At 44.0% G+C, this 22,887-nt stretch overlaps 1 protein-coding gene across 1 annotated transcript in view; it reads left to right on the top strand.

The window, feature by feature from the left end:
* Positions 1–21,477, top strand: part of TMEM161A (transmembrane protein 161A) — a 38,771-nt gene extending 17,294 nt beyond the window's left edge. Inside the window, exons 5-12 of the mRNA XM_068234193.1 lie at positions 4,922–5,078; positions 5,837–5,988; positions 7,929–7,989; positions 8,135–8,278; positions 8,410–8,523; positions 8,849–9,023; positions 10,799–10,895; positions 13,775–21,477. Of these exons, the coding sequence (XP_068090294.1) occupies positions 4,922–5,078; positions 5,837–5,988; positions 7,929–7,989; positions 8,135–8,278; positions 8,410–8,523; positions 8,849–9,023; positions 10,799–10,895; positions 13,775–14,058 (1,184 nt within the window). The 3' untranslated portion in view covers positions 14,059–21,477. The remainder of the gene's footprint in view (positions 1–4,921; positions 5,079–5,836; positions 5,989–7,928; positions 7,990–8,134; positions 8,279–8,409; positions 8,524–8,848; positions 9,024–10,798; positions 10,896–13,774) is intronic.
* Positions 21,478–22,887: the final 1,410 nt, after the last annotated feature.

The raw sequence follows: 22,887 nt of genomic DNA on the forward strand, positions 1-22,887 counted from the left end.
TCAAGGACGAACTCGCCAGGGTGGGAGTTCCGGACACCCTAAAGGAACTCATCCGTCTTGCCATCCAAATAGACAGACGTCTTAGAGAGAGACGAGCAGAGAAGTCCGGAGGTACTCGTGCCTTAGGAAGTCTTCCCACTACTCCTAGTTCCTTTGGTCCGGTCTTTGACTCTGCTTCCGCGAGCGAAGAGCCTGAACCAATGCAATTGGGGTTGGCCCGACCCGCTATCTCTCCTGAGGAAAGACAACGAAGGAGGGCATCCAACTTGTGCCTATACTGTGGAGCATCTGGCCACTTCCGGTTGAACTGCCCTGTTCGTCCTTCGGGTGAGCCTGATTCTACTGTCTGTATCAGCAGAGTTCCCTGTCTTCCGCCTGCATCTACTCATGTTCCCCTTATGCTCTCGTTGCAGGGTCCCAAAGGAAGGACAATCGAAGTTAGAGCCATCATTGACTCTGGTGCCTGTTCCTGCTTTCTGGACTTGTCTGTGGCCCAAAGACTCCAGCTCCCTACGCGTCCCAGACGCCAACCACTTACCATTCAACTGGCCGACGGATCCAGTCTTGGGTCTGGTCCTATCATCTCTGAGACTTTACCCTTACTCGTGACCATTCAAGGGGAGCATCAGGAGTATCTAACTTTCGATTTGCTCCCATCACCTCTGTTCCCTGTAATTCTGGGCATGCTCTGGCTACGTACCCATGACCCTGCTATCAGTTGGACTACTGGAAAAGTATCCTTCCTCTCCAGATACTGCCTACAATATTGTTTTCCCCGAGCCGGGGCTCTGTTTTGTTTGAGTTCTCCCAAGAAGGACATTATCCCTGCTGTGTACCATGACTTCTTGGATGTCTTTGATAAAGCTGGGGCTGATTCTCTTCCACCTCATCGGCCATACGACTGCCCCATTGATCTTCAGCCAGGGGCGCCCATTCCTTTTGGGCGGACCTATCCTCTCTCGGAACCGGAGACTATGGCCCTAAAGGAGTATATTGAAGAGAACCTCCAAAAAGGCTTTATTCGTCCTTCTACTTCTCCTGCGGGAGCAGGGATTTTCTTTGTGGAGAAGAAGGATGGGTCTCTCCGCCCTTGTGTGGACTATCGGGAACTCAACAACATCACCGTGAAGAACCGATATCCTCTTCCTCTCATGCCTGACCTGTTCCGCAGACTCCGTTCGGCCTGCATCTTCTCCAAGTTGGATCTGCGAGGGGCTTACAATCTGATCCGGAAAGGAGATGAATGGAAAACGGCCTTTCGTTCCCGGTTCGGCCACTACGAGTATCTGGTCATGCCGTTTGGTCTCTGCAACGCTCCTGCCACGTTCCAGCACTTCGTGAACGATATCTTCAGGGATTTCATTGACGACTTCCTAGTAGTGTATCTTGACGATATCCTTATCTTCTCTGCCTCTGAGGAAGAACATCACGGGCATGTGAGGAGAGTCCTCGCCCGGCTACGCACTCACAGACTTTATGCTAAACCCGAAAAATGTGAATTCAATAAAGAGAACATTCAGTTCCTAGGCTTGAAGATTTCTCCAGCTGGTGTGGAGATGGACTCTCAGAAGGTCTCTGCCATTCAGGAATGGCCAGTACCCACTGATCGGAAGGCCATCCAGAGATTTGTTGGGTTCGCTAACTTTTATAGAAGATTTATAAAGAACTTCTCATTGATTGTGGCTCCCATCACTCGGTTAACGAGTACCCGCACTGCATTCCGATGGACTCCACAGGCTCAAGAGGCTTTCGAGAGGCTTAAGACCAGCTTCATTTCTGCACCCATCCTCAAACATGCTGAGCCTTCCAAGTCTTTCATCTTAGAGGTGGATGCTTCCGAGATAGCTATCGGGGCTATCCTTTCCCAGCGTTTCGGCCCCAGCTCCATCCTTCATCCAGTGGCCTTTTTCTCCAGGAAACTGAACTCAGCGGAGAGAAACTATGATGTGGCCGATAGGGAATTGTTGGCCATCAAAGCTGCACTGGAGGAATGGGGCTATCTCCTGGAAGGGGCGGAGCATCCCATACTCATACTCACCGATCACAAGAACCTTGAGTACCTTCGTTCAGCAAAAAGACTTAGACCACGACAAGCACGATGGTCCCTCTTTTTCTCCCGTTTTAATTTTCATTTAACCTACCGGCCGGGGTCCAAGAATGTCAAGCCTGATGCCTTGTCCCGGATGTTCCATTCAGAGAGAACCCCTAGCCCGAAACAGATAACATCCTGTCGCCTCAGCACTTTCTTGTTCTCCAATCTGATTTCTTGAACTCCCTAAAGCAGTCCGAGGTACCCCAGGATCTGCTCCCAGACCTAACTAATCAAGATGGACTGTACTATTTCCAAGGCAAGCTGTTTGTACCTCCCGAGAAACGCCTCCTTGTCCTTCAGTCCTGTCACGATAATAGACTGGCAGGTCACTTTGGTGGAGACAGGACCCTTGACCTGCTCCGAAGGAACTTCTGGTGGCCTGAAATCTCCAAGGACTGCAGACAGTTTGTGGCCTCATGTGAGGTGTGTGCCCGCTCTAAGACTCCTCGTACAAGACCTTGGGGGCTCCTGAACCCTTTGCCAATACCTGAGAAGCCCTGGGAAAACATTGCCATGGACTTTGTGGTCGAGTTGCCTGCCTCTCAGGGGTTTACCACCATCCTAGTGGTCGTAGACCGCTTCTCAAAAATGGCTCACTTTCTCCCTTGCAAGGGGGTTCCATCTGCCGCTGAGACAGCTGATCTTTTCCTCAGAGAGATTGTAAGGCTACACGGCTTACCCTTGGATGTGGTTTCTGATCGTGGAGTACAATTCACGTCCCGCTTCTGGCAAGAACTTTGCAAGTGTCTTGGAATTCATTCCTCATTATCTTCTGGGTATCACCCTCAATCAAATGGTCAGACAGAGAGGACCAACCAGACCCTCGAACAGTACTTAAGGTGTTTTATCTCGGCCTCACAAGATGACTGGGTTCCTCTGTTGGCTACGGCTGAGTTTGCCTATAACAACTCTATCCATTCAGCTACCCACCAATCTCCCTTCTTTGTGAATTATGGATTCCATCCCTCCTTCTTACCTGGCATTAACTTTATGGTCACTGTACCTGGAGTACAAGAGAGAGTGACGGCGATCAAGGACAACTTCAGCACGGTCCAGAAGATTCTCAAACAGACTTTGGAGAGGGGGAAGAGAGCCGCTGACCGGTTAAGAAGTGAGGGTCCTGAGCTACATCCTGGAGATCTGGTCTGGCTATCTACTGCTAACCTAAGATTACACTGCCCTTCCAAGAAATTAGGGCCCAAATTCATTGGCCCTTTTTCCATACTGACCCGAATTAATCATGTGGCCTTCAAGCTTTCCCTTCCTTCCTCACTGCGAATTCACCCTGTATTTCATATTTCCTGTCTGAAGAAGGTAGTTCCCAGCAATTTCCCTGACCGTACAGTTGCTCCTCCCCCACCAATTGTAGTGGATGGGGCCGAAGAATTTGAAGTTGAAAGAATATTAGACAGCAGAAGAATCAGGAATTCTGTTCAGTACCTGGTAAAATGGAAGGGGTACGGTATGGAGGAAAACACTTGGGAACCTACCCAGAATATTCATGCCCCGAGACTTATCAGACAGTTCCACCAGAGGTTCCCTGAGAAGCCAGCTCCTAGGGGCACCCAGAGGTTGCCCTTAGGGGGGGGGGGGCAATGTCACACTCACCACTCTGGGGTCCTACGACGCTCCCGCGGCCGTCCTGGGGTGCGCACGCACAGGGGGTCCTTAGGGCTGATGTGTGGGCTTCCTGGTTGGCGGCGCGCGGCATTGGGCGGTGCGCGCATGCGCGCAAGCTGCGGTGCGCGCGCGTGCACAGAGTCTTGTGCGCGCGCGCGTCTGCTCGCGATTGTGCGCGCCGGTGCGCTGTGCGTGCACTGCGCATGCGCAGGGCGGTAATTTGGCGCTCAAGATCCTGTATAAAAGCAGCACTGGCCATTACTCCAGTGCTGCTCGTTCTGACAGCTTGGCGTAGTCCGTAGGAACTTTGTTACCCTGATCTCTGATTGACTCCTGGAATTGACCCTTGGCTTGTGACCCCGACTCCTGCTGTTTGCCGCCTGCCCCTACTCTTGGATTGTGACCTCGTTTCTGCCTGCCTGCCGCCTGCCCCCGACTCTTGGATTGTGACCTCGTTCCTGCCTGCCTGCCGCCTGCCCCGACCTTTTGCCTGTGACCTAACCACGCTGCTCTCTCCTGTCCTGGACCTCTGGAAACTGCCTGACCACGTCTGCTTCTCATCACACATTAGCGTCGCTGTTCTCCTGACCACTTGCTGAGGTTATCCCAGTAGTGACCTGGCTGGGCACTAGGCAGCTAAATCCTGCACTCCCCTCAAGGGAGTGTGGGCGAAGACCCGTGGTCGCTTAGATCCACTACTGGGTAACGCCTCTTCCTTCAGTGGGAAGGTCAACAGTGTCCGAAGACTTCAGGAAGAAGTTAACATTACACAACACTCAGCATTCAAAATGATTCTTTCAGAGCAGTCTGTGAACTAATGACCTCTCCTCTGGCAGATAAAAAGTAAATAGTTCAGGAACAGTTGAGATAATAAAAGTCAGAAAACCGCCCTCTCCACGACTTTGAAAGTCGTAGAGCTTAATGGCTCTTTTGCATAGAGATAACAACTGGAGTTTCTCAACTCTTCCTGTACTGGAAACAATTAGACTGATGTATCTGATCTTAATGTTTTATTTCTTAGCTGTACTACACATACAAATCATAATATCATTTTTTTTTTCGCTTCAGTGTCTCTTTAAGTTGTAGTATTGTTTTGTTTTTTTGGGGGGCATTTTATGACATATACTGAAATTTCTTTTTACATGCTTTTATTTGCATTACGTATGTGATCACCATGTACTTATTATGGATTATCTGTATTTTTTGCAGTACTTCGCTATTTCCTGGAGTACCAGTGGTTTATAGACTTTGCTTTGTATTCAAGTGGCATCTACTTGTTCACTGAGGGATATTACTGCTTTGTGGATGCCAAAAATGAAGTCAACATTGGGGTTCTCTGGTGTCTGATAACTGTCATTTTCTCTATGTATCCTTCTGGCTGAAATGTAATCATTTATAGAATAGTTTTGGTGTGAAAACAGTAATGTTAGAATGGAATGTGATAATTTTTTTTTTAATACCATGTGTACCAATTTAATTTGTGTAAAGTGTACCCAGTATGTTGAATAAACATGATTAAATGTGAAATTAATGCACTTAAACATGGGGGGAATGAATCTAAATTAAAGATATACAATTAATAGAATAAATACTATAAAAAGGAATAAGGCTGGAAAAATGAAAATGGATTACTGTTCATATAAGTCTCCCCACCATTAATCCTGAGTGGCTGGGGGTAAATTAAAAGTAACAATAGCGGTAACCCTGAAAGACAGACAGAGAAACCGGTGGGCGGGTCATGTGCAGAGTACACAGCAGAGAGGTGAACAACTCACCGCTCCATGTTCTGGCCACTGTCTTTAGCCTCTCCATTCTGCGTGGCGATGGAGCACCCTCTTTGGGTACCAATACTGGGGAGGGCAGTATCTGGCTGCCTATACTGGGGGGAGTGGGCAATCTACGGCTTCCCATAATGGTGGGAGGGAGGCCTTTTTTGGCTACCAATACTGGGGGAGAACTTTCTACCTACCTATACTAACTTAGTGGTGACCTGAGTAACCTGTATAAATGCATAGTAAGGCAACAAGGGCACACTTATAGTGTGTGGTCAGCATAGCTCGTATACTGCAATTGTTTTCATATGTTGTATCCCTCAAGTCATATTTCCTTAATAGAAGTTTTCAGCAAAGTCCTTTTGATGATGATGAAGCACTACTTCCGTTCCGAAGAAGGAGGAGAACGTTCAGTGTGTTTGACTTTTGCTTTCTTTTTTCTTCTCGTTGCTATGATTGTGATGATCGTAAGAGAAGAATATCTGGAGTTTGGACTGGAGTCAGGTGATCAAACAGGATTCATTATTCCTTTGCAATGCTTTCTGAAGCATTATGAATGTGATACTACATCTCATCTTTTCTAATAACTATGGACTCTGGCTGAATTCTGAATAGTCATCTGTTTAATTAAAATAAAATTAAACGTACCTGCCAGTACATTCAAACTACAAGCTTAATATTATATAGCTCCCCCTTATACTGCCAGTACAGTTTTGACCCATTGAGGCATGACTTCACAAAACCCCTGATGGTGCCCTGTGGTGTATGTCCCACAGACAATAAAAGCTCTTCCTTTAGTCCTGTTAGTTTAAATCCTGAAAGTTACAAAGTGGGACCTCCATGGATCAGTCTTATTTTTCCAACACAAATGCTTGATTGGGCTGAGATATAAAAGATCTAGTGACTCATCAGACCAGGCCACCTCCTTCCACTGCTCCATGATCCATTTCTGATGTTCACATGACAAATGTAGACACTTTTAGCAGTGGTCAGAGGTCAGCGGGAGCACTCTTACTATTCTGTGTATAATGTTTTAGCAATTTATTATCATACAATAGTTTATCTGTAGGATTAGAGCAAATAAGCTAGCCTTTTTCCCTACACATGCATCAATTAGTGGTGGGAATCTTTGACTGTCACCAGTTAACTGATTGTCCTTCCTTGGACCACTTTTGGGAGTTGCTACTACTTCCTACTGGGAACACCCAACAAGACCTGCCCTGATGCTTAAACCCAGTATTTTTGCCATCACAATTTGCTCTCTATCTCTTTTTTTTTTTTTTTTTTTAAGTTACTCTTATCCTTTTTTAGATAATTTTTCCACCCAACACACCTTCAATAACTTATCATTTTTTGCTGCCTTATACATCCAACCCCTTCCCAGGTACCATAGTAATGAAATAATTAATGTTATTCACTTCACCTGTTAGTGGTTTTAATGTTGTGGCTCCCCTGTGTACATTATAAATCATAGGGCTAACATGCATGTCCTTATGCTCCACCAATAAGGCTATGCTTATCATGGCCAAATATAATATCTTATCCCACTAACTAATTACAGAGGAGGCAGCAAGAGAAGTTGTTGTGGTCACATTAGCTATGGGTGGATGGATCATTGTGTCTGCGCTGTTATGGGGAGGTCATACACTCGAAGCAGGTGGTTTCAGTGCTGAGCTTCTAAGCTGGGCACCATTATAGCACTAATGCACCCCACGCAAGGGTAACCGGAACCCTGAATTACTTCTCCCTCTGAGTTGCTAAGAGTCGGAGGGGGAAATAGTATTTAACGCAGCTCACCCTGAGCCCAGCATACCGGTGGTAGTATAGCACATATATCATACGCTTGTCATCCCTGGCACATGAACCCCTTGTATCTGGGGTTCACCATGGAGTAGCAGAATCAGGTTTGTACTGGGAGGCACCAACATATTACTGGGTGGACCATGATTTGTAGTTATGCCCCTGGATGCAGCAGAGATGACGGTGACCAAAAATGGCCAGCGCTGAAGCCTCAGGGTGTGCCAGTGCAGCCACCCACCACAATCTGACAGGCCAGAAATAATTATCATGGACATGTCCAACAACCTAGTAATTGTCTGAGCTTTGGGTAGGAGGGCTGATAGACCCTCCTATCCTCACCCTGATGGTGGTTTTGTGGAACCCACATATTTGGCCCCTATATGCTTATGAGGCTGATAGTTGTGCCGCACTCGCTTTATAAACTAAGATTCAATATTAGTTTAAAAAGCAACAACTCTGTTCCTTATTGAAGAGCTATATACTGTACAAGGTTTTGTCTATGCCATAAGTAAATTTTTATTGTGCATTTTTGAATGTGAACATATGGTGATTAATTAATGTACACAATGTCAATAGATATGATACAGGACATATAAAAACTATTTTTTATAATAGCTGTTAATATGATATCTCCATGTTTACAGGTTTGAACAGCATTTGTTTCAATCTAGAAATACTAATGAAGCAGCAAGGCTGGCAGGTGTCGTAAGTATCTACGTTCATGGTTCTGTCTGCACCACATTAACCGTATGCATCTCTCACACAAAAATATGTACATGTGCCAAATCTGAAAGCGAAAATCATACAATAGGATCATTCACTTTTCTGTTTTTGTTTCCTTTTTTCTAAGAACGGCCTTCATTAAACTTGCCTTCAAAATTGCTCTAGTGGCATTTTGTGCTTTCCTCGGGGCCTGCCTCACATTTCCTGGCCTACGCTTGGCTCAAACTCACCTGGATGCTCTTAAGATGACTGCAGATAGGCCTGTGCTACAGTGAGTCTTCAGATTAAATTCAGTATTACAAGAATACATACTTATCTAACACACACAACAATGGAATTACTGTCCATGTTTTGCGGGATGGTTACATATGGTAATTTTTTACTGTTTTGTATTTTTCATAGGTTTCTACTTCATGCCAGCTTCCTGCCTCCTGTCATAGTGGTGGTATTGTGGATTCGGCCAATCACAAGAGATATTTTGTTGAAGGCTCCAATGGGGAAAGAGTCTGTACAACTGTGAGTTGCAGAAAAATCAATCGATCTGATTTACTAAGATTTAAAGACACATGTTAAAGCCAGACAGGCTCTTTACCATCCAAGTCTTTGGACAATAGGGCGAACATAGACTGTTTCCACCACCTTGTCCAAGAGAGTCATTGACACTTAAATATGTAGCACTCCCATTTGTTTGAGCAAGTTCATCTCTAACTTATACTCCTACATGAACCGAATTCCAGTTCATGCAGTTGCCTTAATTGCTTTACTGAGTTGGTAGTAATAATATGATTGCAGGTATCTTACATTTCCAGATTAAGCTGAACTGCATTTCTCATTTTTCCAGTATGTCTGACTCCACATACAATACCTTTCGTTTGTGGATCATTGTGGTTTTCTGCCTCCTGCGTCTCCTGGTGACCCGCTACCATTTGCAAGCTTACCTTGGTCTAGCCGATCGTTGGGTGGAGCAAATGAAAAGAGAGGCTGGGCGTATTTCTGTGTTGGAAATACAACGTAAGGTATGTTGGAATAACTTTGCAGTATGCATGCATTCAAAGGAAAAATCTGTTTTAATAGCAGTCTGGTGGCTGGAGGATCAGAAGTGGCGTTTCACCATAGATTCTGTTTGTAGCAGCAGGGACTAAGTCATGGAAATTTCAAAAGCATCAAAAATAGTGGGAAATAATATTTTTTGTTTTCATCCAGACTCCCAAATATTTGAAATTTTTTTAGTTTAGCAGTAGGAGAACAGAGGCGCCAGCAGGATAAAAGCGGATAAAAACTTTAAAATTTGCTGGGAGGAAGTGGTGGACTTACCTCCATAAAGCAGACACGAAAGACTGTCTGAATAGTAGCAATCACATTTATTAAATAGTACGCGGGCTGGGCCTGCGAAACGCGTTGCACTTTTTTGGGGTACTATTTAATAAATGTGATTGCTACTATTCAGACAGTCTTTCGTGTCTGCTTTATGGAGGTAAGTCCACCACTTCCTCCCAGCAAATTTTAAAGTTTTTATCCGCTTTTATCCTGCTGGCGCCTCTGTTCTCCTACTGCTATACCGTGTCCACCCCTGGTGGATGGGTGATCTACCCCCTTTCGCATCTACAGAGAGCGACTTCTTATCCCTGAGTGAGGACAGGTCTAATCTCCTCACCTGCCTATACAGTGGTTGCCTTTGTGGTAACCCATGTTTGTGAGTATAATTTTCTCACGATAACCTTTATTTCATTTATGCTTAACATACTACACTATATTGGGCTCTCGGTTTCTCTACACTTTTTTTAGTTTGTAATTGCTAATTTGTGTTCTCACCCAGCTCCTTCCCATTTGAAATAATTTTCTGTGGAAGGTACTCTCAGTAAGGTTGTCAGCCTTCATCATCTTGTCCTCTGTTGTTCTATGTAGGGCCATTTCATGGTTGCAGCATGTTCCCATAGAGCTCAATAATGTTTCGCTCACAACTCCTGGAGGGGTGGGGAGGGGTATAAGTTAGAGCATGCGCAGGACTCTCACACAGCCGGCGTGATAATGTGTGTCAGCCAGCGTGATGGTGCGTAACATGTGCGGCAGGGACTTGCACTGCCGACTTCAGGCGAAAGTTGCCACTTAATGGAGCTGACAGCAGGACTGGGTGAGGAGCCAGGAGGATGCCAGGGGACCTTGCAGCCTATGGTGGGCTGGAGGAAGCCCCAGGTAAGTACAAATTCAGTTTTTTTTAAAACCTGCTCAGTATCACTTTAAAGTAACTTTTCAGAATTTTACAATTGAAAAATGACCCAAAAGGTGGTGAAAAAGTACTGTTGAAATTATTATATAAGTTGTGAAAATATCACCTAGGAGAAAACACAGGAGAAAAAGTGAATTACATATGGGCCTTTATCATAGCTCCATAGCTGCTTGGCCTAATGGTAGGGTCATATGAACCCAACGTTAAAGTCCCTTGGAGGTTGTTATGGGGTGGGGCATGCACAGTTAGGCTAGACAACTCCAGAGGTAGGTTGCACTGGGCTGTATTTCCCTGGCAGATCATAGATCCTGTTCCCCCAAGATACATTGTGCACTGGGGAAGTGCATAGACGTGTGCTTATCTATACGGATCATGCTTGTCATTGCCTCGGCCAGGCACACTGTGCTGATCAGATGATGATGAACACACACCCAGCTGTCATATTGTGGCCGTTTAGCTAAAACGATGTACATTACTGCTGTTTTGTTTGATTTTTATCTAGGTCTGCTGCAAATTTCCTTACCTACCCACTGATTGTGCCTACCTTTTTTGTTTTTTGCACAGATTTCCCGCATCTTCTGCTATCTTACTGTAGTAGCTCTTCAGTATCTGGCACCTATTATTCTTACTCTTCACTGTGTTCTCCTGCTGAAGTCAGTAGGTAAGTACCAGCAGAGAAGGTGTGTGAGCACACATTGTTTCATCAGTGAGTAAGTGAAGTTTGGGCTCTCCCTAAAAGCAGGCAGATAACTTCTACACAGTTACAGAGCACGCTGCATCTTTACTGGACTTTTGTGAATGCGCTCCATAGTTGGATATGTTGTGCATCGTATGACAATCCACTTTTTGTATCAGTAGATAAAGCAGCAGATTGGTGCCAAAGCATGAATTATGACTCTGTGTTGAAGTTCAATATTATTTTGAGTTAACAAGGTACGGTTTGCTTAGGTGAAGCTACTGTTTAATGTTAGGCTAGGTTTAGGGGAACGTATGGGTTATGTTAGGGATAATGCTTAATTGATATTTAGGTTGGAAATAGGCATCATTTTAGGGGTGTAGATTAGGGTTAGGCTTAGGTGAAATGTTAGGTTAGTGTTTGGCATTTGGGGAAAAGGAGGTTATTCTTAAAGTGACACACTGAAGCGAAAATAAACCTATGATATAGTGAATTGTATGTGTAGTACGGATAATTAAAAGAAGATTAGTAGCAAAGAAAAGAGTCTCATTTTTATTTTTAGCTACATAGCTGTTTTTCTATAACACTGCATCATTCTCTAATATTTGCAATTTACAAACGGCACTCTGTCTTTTAAACTGGGAAACAGAGCAGAGCTAATTACCCTTTGAACTTCCTGGCAGAAAAACCTTATACTGTACAAACAGTGAGAGACAGGTTGAGATAAGTGCTTCAGAAAATAGCATTGCTCTATGACTAAATTAGTCTGAGAGCTCAGAGAGGCTCTTTTGCATAGATAACAACTGAAGTTTCTTAACTCCTGCACTGGAAACAATATGAGACTCATATCTGTGCTACTAATGTTCTATTTCTTAGCTGTACTACACGTACAAATCATTATCTCATAAGTTTATTTTCACTTCAGAGTCCCTTTAACATTTAAGTATAGTGATTTTTGGGGTGTAGTGGTCAGGAAGAACTTGTAGTGTTGAAGACATGAGAGGGGAAAGGTCGGGATAGGCTTGGTTGTGGGGTCAATGGCAGGACACTTCACAAGATATGGAGTTAAGCTACTTACTCAGCTACATTCTACTGAGTTCTACGTTGCTTATCTATTATTGCTTATAATGCATAGCAGCAATACTGGCATTCACACATTTGTGAGCACATAAAAGGCCATGCCCTCTGTCATGTATAGGGAAGGGAGCACTAAACCACCTGCTGCTCTGCCACAGTAATCGTTTGCTGCTCTCAGAAATATGGTGCATCTGCATACATCACTGGATGTTTGTATGTTCAATTACAGTGATTATCTGTAGCATATATCATGTAATAGGAGAATGCGAGATCGCTTCTCTGGCTTTAGTGTGCATAGTAAAAGCACAAGGGGAGAGGATCATACTTCTGATGGAAATAAAAACAGATCTATCATTTGCTCATGTTTACATATATTTAAGAGGTGTGAACCTTTAATCAATGAGAGATTTGCGATGCAATTTAAATATTAATAAATTGCAAATAGACTTACTTGAAAGCTACTCACAGCATCCATGGCACAATGTACAAGTGAAAGACAAATATACAAAAATAGGTAATTGCACATGGTTTCTACCACTAAGGAAACTGTGGTAGCTACTCATTTATAATTACAGTAGAATATCATTATAGTAAACACTGACATAGTAAACCTCTGGCTATATAGTAAGCTCTGTCTTCATGTCCCAGCAAATGCATCTGTAGTCTTGTTATGTGGATGCGAGGGGGAAGGGTTAATGGTGGCCATGTTCTTTAAAGTGTCTGCATAAAATCAAAAATCAATTCTTTATTTTTAGCTGGTAAACAAGTAATAAGGATGCTAACCAAGTAATCCAAAAGATAAAATCACTACTACTTTTCTTCTTAATAAATAATCATTCCCCAGTTTACCTGACTCTTATTTGGTACACACAAAATTCGGTACACAAAAAGGAAGTTGCAGGGCATGCTGGGTTGTCCATTTTTGGTTCTTTACTTCCCCTCAGACTAAACTAATGCAGCCTGATTGGCTGAAGCCTCTTTTCCTCCTGTTTTCCCCTCCCACACCTCTGTTCCTCTCTGATTGGCCAATATTTCTCATGCTGAGACAATCAATGCACTGTCTATAGTGAAGGGCGGGCAACTCAGGCAGAGGAGAGTAAGGTAGGAAATAACATAAGGATTGACTTCAAAATAGCCACGGCTAAAATGGGAAATGCTAAGAAGGATTTTCTTTTCTTTTTTTTTTTCTTTTAACCGTAGAAAAATCAGTAAAATCAAAACGTGGACAGTGCAACACATATGTTATGTAAGTAGGGCAAGTATTTATCTACTTGTATATGTGTTTTTTTTCTGAGATAGTATGGCTGACCGCTCCTCTTTAAATGGCAGAGTAGGGGGAAGAATTGTGGCAGCTTTTGTTAGGGGGGAGAAGGAAATGGTGTCAGTGCTTGTTGCATGAGGAAGAGGGGTGACTGTAATTGCTATATGACTCCAATTGGGTTACCACCAGTAATGGGTAATTGTAGTAAGAGACAAACCCCATCAAAGCTTTGCTGAAGGGCCCTATTTTTACATATGCCCCTGTGTGTTTTGGGGTTGTGGAAGGGAACTAAAGCTACATAAAAAAAAAAGCAAAAAATCCATTTAAACATTAGAAACATGTGTTCAAATTGTTAGCACTGCACAGTATAAGATCCATTTCTACTCTTTGTACACAGTATTAAATAACATATTTAAGAATGTAAACATGTTATTTTGAATGTGCACTGTTCTTTTTATACATTTTAAATGTATTTTACACTGTTTACTCATTTATATTCTGACAACGTGAATATCTTCTTTTCCAGGTGGGTATTCGTGGGGACTGTACCCTGAGGAAATAGGGTTTACACCTGTAGTAGACTCCGCTCCCACACCTGCTCCAGTGTCCTCGGAAGAAGAGGAGGACTCTGAGGATGTTCAGATAGCAGTGGAGCACATTATAGGAGCACTCTGTGCTTTTCGAGATATCTTCTCTTCCATTTTCATCCGTGGACTCTTCAGTTTTCTGACCTGGTGGGTCTCGGTCTGCCAGATTGTCACCAGCCTGTTTGGTCTATATTTTCACCAGTACCTAGGAGCTTCTCCTTAACAAAACAGGGAGACTTGAGACTGATATGCATTTATTTGCAGAGACAAGCATAGATCTCGGTTTACCAGTGGAGATACTACTCTTCCTGGGAAATATTTTTTTTTTATTTCAAAGGGCAACAACCAGGGAGACAAAATTTTAAACATCAGGGATTCCCCATTTGGACCGAAGTTGTGTTTTTACTGTTCATACAGTATACTGAGTATGCTGGTTTAAAGCATTACTCTTCACCAGTTACATTTTTCCTGTTAGCAAGATATATAGTGCAGCTGTCACACACTGGTTTTTTTGTTTTGTTTTGTTTTATAAATAAAGAGTAACCAACAATGTGAATTTGCCTACAGCAGCCAATCAGAGGACAGCTTTCCAGTCTTAGCAGAAGTATTCCAGTAAGTGGTAAACTTGCAGTGTTAACTATTTAGCAGTATCTAGCGTACAGATCATTTAATCTGTATGAGTGGAAGGTTGTGGGAAATCAGCTGTGCAGAGACTGGATACTAAGCACACACATATATAAGTCAGCCCAAATGGCTGATAATGACTGGTTTAGCCGACAGTCATTAGGTCGGCTTAACTTAAACTGAAGTGAGAGGTATATGGAGGCTGACATATTTATTTCCTTTTAAACAATACCAGTTGCCTGGTGTCCTGCTGATCTATTGGGCTGCAGCAGTGTCTGAATCACAATAATGTCAGAAACACCTGATATGCATATGTGTAAGGCCTGGCAACCTATCCACCCACGAATCAGCCTCAATGTCCCAATCTACCTCCGCCGTCTTCACCTTGTGTGGCGCGTCCCCGCTTGAACGGGAGGTGAGAGACAACACCTACCCGACTTCGGTTACACCCAGGCCTTTAGGGCGCAAGATATTGAGGCTGAATGCAGGGTGGGTATAGATAGATCACCAACACCAAACAAGAAACAAAAGCAGAGTCCAATAACAGTCCGGGGTAAAACACAGGTATCCGAGATTCGCAGTACAGAAGGAGCAGGCAAGAGAGTAGTCGAGAGTTTCCGGGGTCAGTTCAGGCAGTGAGCAAGGAAGGTCCAAAATCAGGCAGAGGTCAAAAAGCCAAGTAATCCAACAAAGAATAGTTTTCCAACCAGGATACACGCACCCAGCAGCTAGACTAGCTAACGCTATCACGGGCAATGACAGGAAGCACTCAGCAGACTTATATACTACATGCAACCAATCAGTGGCCGGACACATGCATACAGCAGCCAATCACACGCAGGCATAAATCAGCTGACAGTGAGATCAGCTGAAACAGATGACCACAACAGGTCAGCTGACCCACCCAATGCTGACCAGCAAAGCTTTCTGAGTGTATTAACCATAGCACAGTGTTCAAGCTCACCACCTCTGATGTGGGAGACCAGGGTTCAATCCTAGGCACGGTCACAAACTATAATTTTATATTATTAAAATAAACCCCTGCTAAGTGTTAGCTGACTCTACCTCAATCGTCGCCTCAGACCATACTGCGGCCGAGAGGAGCGGATCCTTACAGTACCCCTCCCCTGAGGAGTGGTCTCCGAACACTCCAACCTTGGTTTATCTGGAAATTTCAAATGAAATTGATGGATTAATTCTTTAGCATGTACCTGACGTGCTGGGACCCAACATCTTTCTTCTGGGCCATAGCCCTTCCAGTCAACAAGGTATTGTAAAGAATTACGTACTTTACGAGAATCCAGAATTTTTTCAATTTCGTATTCTGGTTCTCCATCAACAATGACCGGAGGTGGTGGAGAGTCAGATATCATGGTATTAACTGCCGGTTTCAGCAGAGAAACATGAAATGAATTGACTCCTCGCATGGATTGAGGCAATGAAATCCTGTAGGTGACGTTATTGATTTTTTCTGTTACAGGGTAAGGACCTATATATCTGGGACCCAGTTTGGAAGAAGGCTGCCGTAAAGAAAGGTTACGGGTGGAGACCCAGACTAAATCACCAGGTGAAAAGGAAAATTCCTGAGAACGATGTTTATTAGCAAATTTTTTCTGCTGTTTGACTGCCACCTCTAAATTTCTTTTAACCTGGTCCCATAACGAAACCATATGTGACAGCCAATCCTCCAACACTGGAAACCCAGAAGACGTACCTGATAGGGAAGCAAACTTAGGATTTAAACCTGTGACAATCTGAAATGGGGACATTTTAATAGAGGTACTGGCAAGGTTGTTAAAAGCAAATTCTGCATACGGTAGAACTTCAAACCATTGGTCCTGACAATCAGATACAAAACACCGGAGATATTGCTCCAAAGACTGGTTTGTTCTCTCAGTTTGTCCATTAGTCTCAGGATGAAATCCAGAGGAAAATGACAATGATATACCAATACGAGAACAAAATGCTCGCCAAAACTGCGAGACAAATTGTACTCCTCTGTCAGAGACAATGTTTTCAGGGATACCATGCAGACGGAAAACATGGACAATAAACAATTCTGCCAATTCTTTTGCAGAGGGTAACTTACTCAAGGGAACAAAGTGAGCCATTTTACTAAATCTGTCAACCACTACCCATATAACAGTATTCCCCTGAGAGCAAGGTAAATCTACAATAAAATCCATCGACACATGAGTCCAAGGCCTATCAGGGATGGGAAGTGGTTGCAGATTACCTCTGGGTGCAAGATGAGAAGTCTTATTTCGAGCACAGACTGGACATGCCTTAATAAAGGCCTTACAATCCACCCTGAGCGATGGCCACCAGACATGACGAGACAATAAATCTACAGTCTTTTTTTCACCAGGATGACCCGCTAATTTGGAATAATGAAATTGCTGTAGAACCTGTAACCGAAGAGTTAATGGAACAAATAACAGACCTGGTGGTTTCTCGGCAGGTGCATCATCCTGACAGGAAGACAGTAACACTGAAAGATCAGGTGATAACTGAGAGGTGGACAGCGCATTGATAATACAATGTTTGGGAACAATGGATTCTGAACTTACAGGTTGATTAGTTTCAGGTTCAAAACAACGTGATAATGCATCTGCCTTAATGTTTTTGGACCCAGGCTTATAAGTAATTGTAAAGTTGAAACGGGCAAAGAACAATGCCCACCGGGCCTGTCTAGGATTGAGTCTCTTGGCACTTTCAATATATTCTAGGTTCTTGTGGTCAGTAAACACAGGGACTGGATGCAAAGCTCCCTCCAACCAATGTCTCCACGCCTCGAATGCCATCTTAACTGCCAACAGCTCTCTATTCCCTATGTCGTAATTTCTTTCAGCAGAAGAAAACTTGCGAGAGAAGAAGGCACAAGGGTGGAGACGTTCTGGAGAACCTGAGTATTGTGAAAGAACTGCTCCTACGCCAATTTCGGAAGCATCAACTTCAATGATAAATGGTTTAAGGATATCTGGATGAGCCAGTACAGGGGCAGTACAAAAAGCCTTTTTCAATACCTCAAAGGCATGACAGGCCTGAGGGGGCCAATGAGTGGGATCAGCTTCTTTTTTAGTCAGGTCAGTCAAAGGAGCGACCAAACTGGAAAAACCCTTAATAAACTTGCGATAAAAATTCGCAAAACCCAGGAAACGCTGGAGAGCCTTGAGCCCGGAAGGCTGAGGCCAATCTAGGACTGCGGACAATTTAACGGGGTCCATGGCGAGACCAGAATCTGAAATAATATACCCCAGGAACGAGATTTGATTGGTCTCAAAAACACACTTTTCCAATTTGGCGTAAAGAGAGTTCTCTCTCAATTTCTGCAGTACAGTCTTGACATGAAATCTATGTTCAGAAAGTGACGCAGAATAGATCAAAATATCATCTAAGTAAATGACCATAAACCGCCCCAAGAATTCTCTAAAGATGTCATTTACAAAGTCTTGGAAGACAGCTGGAGCATTACAAAGGCCAAATGGCATCACCAAATATTCATAATGCCCATCCTTTGTATTGAAAGCTGTCTTCCACTCGTCACCTTGACGAATTCTGATCAAATTGTACGCTCCTCTTAAATCAAGTTTGGTAAAGATCCGAGCTCCTGTGACCTGGGCAAACAAATCGTCAATGAGAGGTAATGGGTATTTATTCTTAACAGTAATCTTATTCAGACCTCTATAATCAATGCAGGGCCGCAATCCGCCATCCTTCTTCTCCACGAAGAAAAACCCCGCTCCTGCGGGAGAAGTGGATGGACGAATGAAACCCTTACTGAGATTTTCCTTGATATACTCCCTCATAGCCCGATCTTCAGGACCAGAGAGATTGTAAAGACGTCCTCGAGGAGGCATAGTACCAGGAAAAAGCTCAATAGGGCAATCGTAAGATCTATGGGGTGGGAGCTTGTCAGCAGCCTGAGGAGAAAATACGTCAACAAATTCTCTGTAACAAATAGGTAATGTATCAAAAGCTATCTCAACCCCATGCAAAGGAACAAGTTTCAAACAATGTTTATGGCAAAAGGAGGACCAGCTAGTAAGTTGCCCAGAAGTCCAATCGATCTGCAGATTGTGCTTCTGCAACCATGGCAACCCCAACACCATAGAACAGGTAGGCATTTTCAGTATATAAAATGACTGAGACTCAATATGCAATGCACCAACTTTAAACGAGATTTCCGGAGTGATTGCTATCGGACAATTCTCCTGTAGAGGAGAACCATCTATAGCAGTCACACAAATCCTGTCCTGTAATTCCAAGGCAGGAATGCCCAATTTCGTGGCCAGTGAACAATCAATGAAATTACCTGCAGCACCACAATCAAGAAATGCTTCACATGAATGACACTTGTCACCCCAAAAAATGCTTACAGGTAATAAAATGCGTTTTAATGCAAGAGGAAGTACCTGCTCGCCTAGGTGAGTTTCCTCGGACCCACCTAGGCACTGGAGTTTTCCGGCCTCTTTTTTACAGGACAATCCTTGGCCATATGTCCCTTGCCTGCGCAATAGAGACACAGACCCTCAGAACGTCTCCTTAATTTCTCAGTAGGAGTCAGTTTAGAGAAACCAAGTTGCATCGGTTCTTCAGGGGGCAAAGTGACTTGAGGGACAGAAGTGACGGTAGGAAAGAAAGTTCTCCCCTGGCGTCTCTGCCGGACTCTCCAGGCCACCCGAATGGCAAGAGTAATAGCATCCTCAAGCGTTTCAGGAACTGGATGACTGACCAATATGTCTTTTACAGTCTCCGACAGACCAAGCAGGAACTGATCAAGTAAGGCAAGATCATTCCAGTTGGTAGAGACTGACCACCTGCGGAATTCTGCAGCGTATTCCTCAGCAGGTCTGCGGCCTTGTCTCAAATCTCTTAACTTCTGAACGGCTGTAGTGGAGAGATCAGGATCTGAGTATAATACTGCCATGGCCTTAAAAAATTCATCAACAGAAGAAAGGGCCACATGTCCATGTGGAAGGCCAAAGGCCCAAGATTGGGGATCCCCTTGGAGCAGTGAAATGATAAGAGCCACACGTTGAGTTTCAGAACCAGAAGCAATTGGTCTGACACGAAAATACATTTGACAAGAGTTCATAAAGTTACTAAACTGACTCCTGGTACCTGAAAATTTCTCTGGAAGTGGTAGCTTTGGTTCCGCAGACGTCCCCGAGACCGAAGCGGGAAGAGACCCTGCGTTGTCCACAGGTTGAGCCGGCAGATTAGCTTGCTGGTTTTGTAGCGTATTAACCCGTTCTGTAAGCTGGTTAACAGCTCCAGTAAGTAGCAATATCTGGCGTTGGAGCTCCTCCATGATAATAATTGTAGTGGCCCGTGATAATGTAAGGCCTGGCAACCTATCCACCCACGAATCAGCCTCAATGTCCCAATCTACCTCCGCCGTCTTCACCTTGTGTGGCGCGTCCCCGCTTGAACGGGAGGTGAGAGACAACACCTACCCGACTTCGGTTACACCCAGGCCTTTAGGGCGCAAGATATTGAGGCTGAATGCAGGGTGGGTATAGATAGATCACCAACACCAAACAAGAAACAAAAGCAGAGTCCAATAACAGTCCGGGGTCAAACACAGGTATCCGAGATTCGCAGTACAGAAGGAGCAGGCAAGAGAGTAGTCGAGAGTTTCCGGGGTCAGTTCAGGCAGCGAGCAAGGAAGGTCCAAAATCAGGCAGAGGTCAAAAAGCCAAGTAATCCAACAAAGAATAGTTTTCCAACCAGGATACACGCACCCAGCAGCTAGACTAGCTAACGCTATCACGGGCAATGACAGGAAGCACTCAGCAGACTTATATACTACATGCAACCAATCAGTGGCCGGACACATGCATACAGCAGCCAATCACACGCAGGCATAAATCAGCTGACAGTGAGATCAGCTGAAACAGATGACCACAACAGGTCAGCTGACCCACCCAATGCTGACCAGCAAAGCTTTCTGAGTGTATTAACCATAGCACAGTGGTCAAGCTCACCACCTCTGATGTGGGAGACCAGGGTTCAATCCTAGGCACGGTCACAAACTATAATTTTATATTATTAAAATAAACCCCTGCTAAGTGTTAGCTGACTCTACCTCAATCGTCGCCTCAGACCATACTGCGGCCGAGAGGAGCAGATCCTTACAGAGGAACAGCAGGACAGCCAGGCAACTGGTATTGTTTAAAAGGAAATAAATATGGCAGCCTACATATCCCTCACGCTTCAGTTGTCCTTTAAGGATCCAACACATTTGACTCTTGCTGATGTCCGAGCATGCCTGATCGCAATGCTATTTTCACTCCCCCACGTCTGCTCCGTTGCCTGCCAATAGTCGTCTCTCAACCCCACTCCATAGCTCACGATGCCGCAGTCTGTTCTTTCATGCCTCCCTTAGATTGTTGTAGTGAGAGGGGGACAAGTTCTGGAAGAGCTTAGCATAGCAGGCTGTACCCTTGCATGCTACATGTGCAGCAGTCACAATATGAGCTGGGAATAGAGTGGTGCCACGAAGAAGCCTCCTCACAAGTAAATGGGCCAGAGGGAACAGTAAAGCAATTCAGATGTAGCCTGGCTCTCAGGAACACATTAACCTGGCTACACAGTATACTGTCATGATACCACTTTCATGTAGTATAATGGCCAACATTCTGAGGCTACTGTGTGCAGATTATTTAGGTAAATTCTCATAACACACTGAAGTAGAGAGATGGGACAGAAGTGTGCTTTTTAGACTAGCAAGGCTGTATGAAGCATTTGTTGCTGCACTCCATTGAGAGAAACTGCTCAGTCTAAGCAGAAGCCACTGTTGACATGTCATGTGCAGATTGTAACATGCTACACTTTAATTAAGCCAGTAATTTATATTTATATTAATCGCTAATTCATTTTAAGCTTTGGTTACATTTTAAAATGCATCCCTAAAAGTGCCTGTCTGATATTGTTTTTAATAAGAAAATGTAAAACCCTTTCCTGGAGAACTGCTGTATTACAAAAAGACTAGAGAAAATGATTTCTGATTGTTTTTCTTGTGTTCCTCTGTTATGATGATTGCCTTGTGTTGACTGTTTTCATGTAAAAGACTATGGGCTTGTTTCACTAAGACAAATAGCGCAAGTAACCAGCATAGCGAGCACTTGTAGCCCGTTATCCAGCAATGGGCACTCCGATCATCCCGCCCTGGACCCCTTTGGGTCCAGTAACTTTTAAAGGAAGTCATCCTGGCACTCTAATTGGCCCAATAGACTGCCTGTCAAGTGATGTCATGTGACAAGCAGCCTATTGGGCCAATCAACGTGTGAGGATCACGATCTTTAAAGTTACTGGACCTGAAGGGGTCCAGGGCAGGATGATCAGAGCGCCCGTTACTGGCTAAAAGCCAGTGTAAGCTACAAGCGCTCGCTCTGCCGGGCACAGCGAGCGCTCCTCTGACAACAGGTAATAATGCATGCTATGCTGCCAGTAGCGTGTATTAAGGTGCTCAGGTAGCACGAGTAACAGCGGGTTACCTGTGCTATATGTCTTAGTGAATCAAGCCCAATATTAGCTGTGGAGATTTGGGCTGCATACACACATGCAATTTTGGCCAATTACTGACCAATTTTGCCACCACCATGTTGTATGATGGCCCACAGATTTTGAATGCTATGGACAGATTGTGTAGGTAAGCTCTTAAGGTGGCCATTAACGATACAATTTGCTGAACGATTCTTCGTTTGAATCATTGGAAATGATTGTTTGGGACCACTAACATACATAAATCTCCTAACCAATCCGATCAGGTTGACGAAATTCGGATCGATTTTATTAATCTGATCTGGGTACTGGGCCTCAAACTGAGGGATTGAACCCCTACCTCTGCGATCAACAGCCCTCGAATATACGCACAAGGTTTTAATATGTTAGTTTAAAGTCCAACCAAACTCATAACTGAAGTTGCCAAATGGGCAAGGTAAATTTAAATTAGAAGTATTACTTTTAGCACTGCCCTTTCTAATTTAAAGGACAACTTAAGTGAGGAAAATATGGAGGCTGCCATATTTATTTCCTTTTAAACAATACCAGTTACCTGGCAGCCCTAATTATCTATTTGACTGCAGTAGTGTCTGAATAACACCAGAAACAAGAATGCAGCTAATCTTGTCAGATCTGACAATGTCAGAAACACCTGATCTGCTGCATGCTTGTTCAGGATCTATGGCTAAAAGTATTAAAGGCAGAGGATCAGCAGGAAAGCCAGGCAACTAGTATTGCTAAAAAGGAAATAAGCATGGCCGCATCCACATACATCTCGCTACAGTTGTCCTTTAAATATGCCAGATTCTAGAGCTATCTGATTTTCTTTAAAACAATTTTATCAATGCTAACGCCATTAGCGCAATGAACGGTACACAGCTAACTATCCCTTTACTTGTATAATGGACATTACCATAGC

Source organism: Hyperolius riggenbachi, chromosome 1 (assembly GCF_040937935.1).
Source record: "Hyperolius riggenbachi isolate aHypRig1 chromosome 1, aHypRig1.pri, whole genome shotgun sequence".
NCBI classification, from domain to species: Eukaryota; Metazoa; Chordata; class Amphibia; order Anura; family Hyperoliidae; genus Hyperolius; species Hyperolius riggenbachi.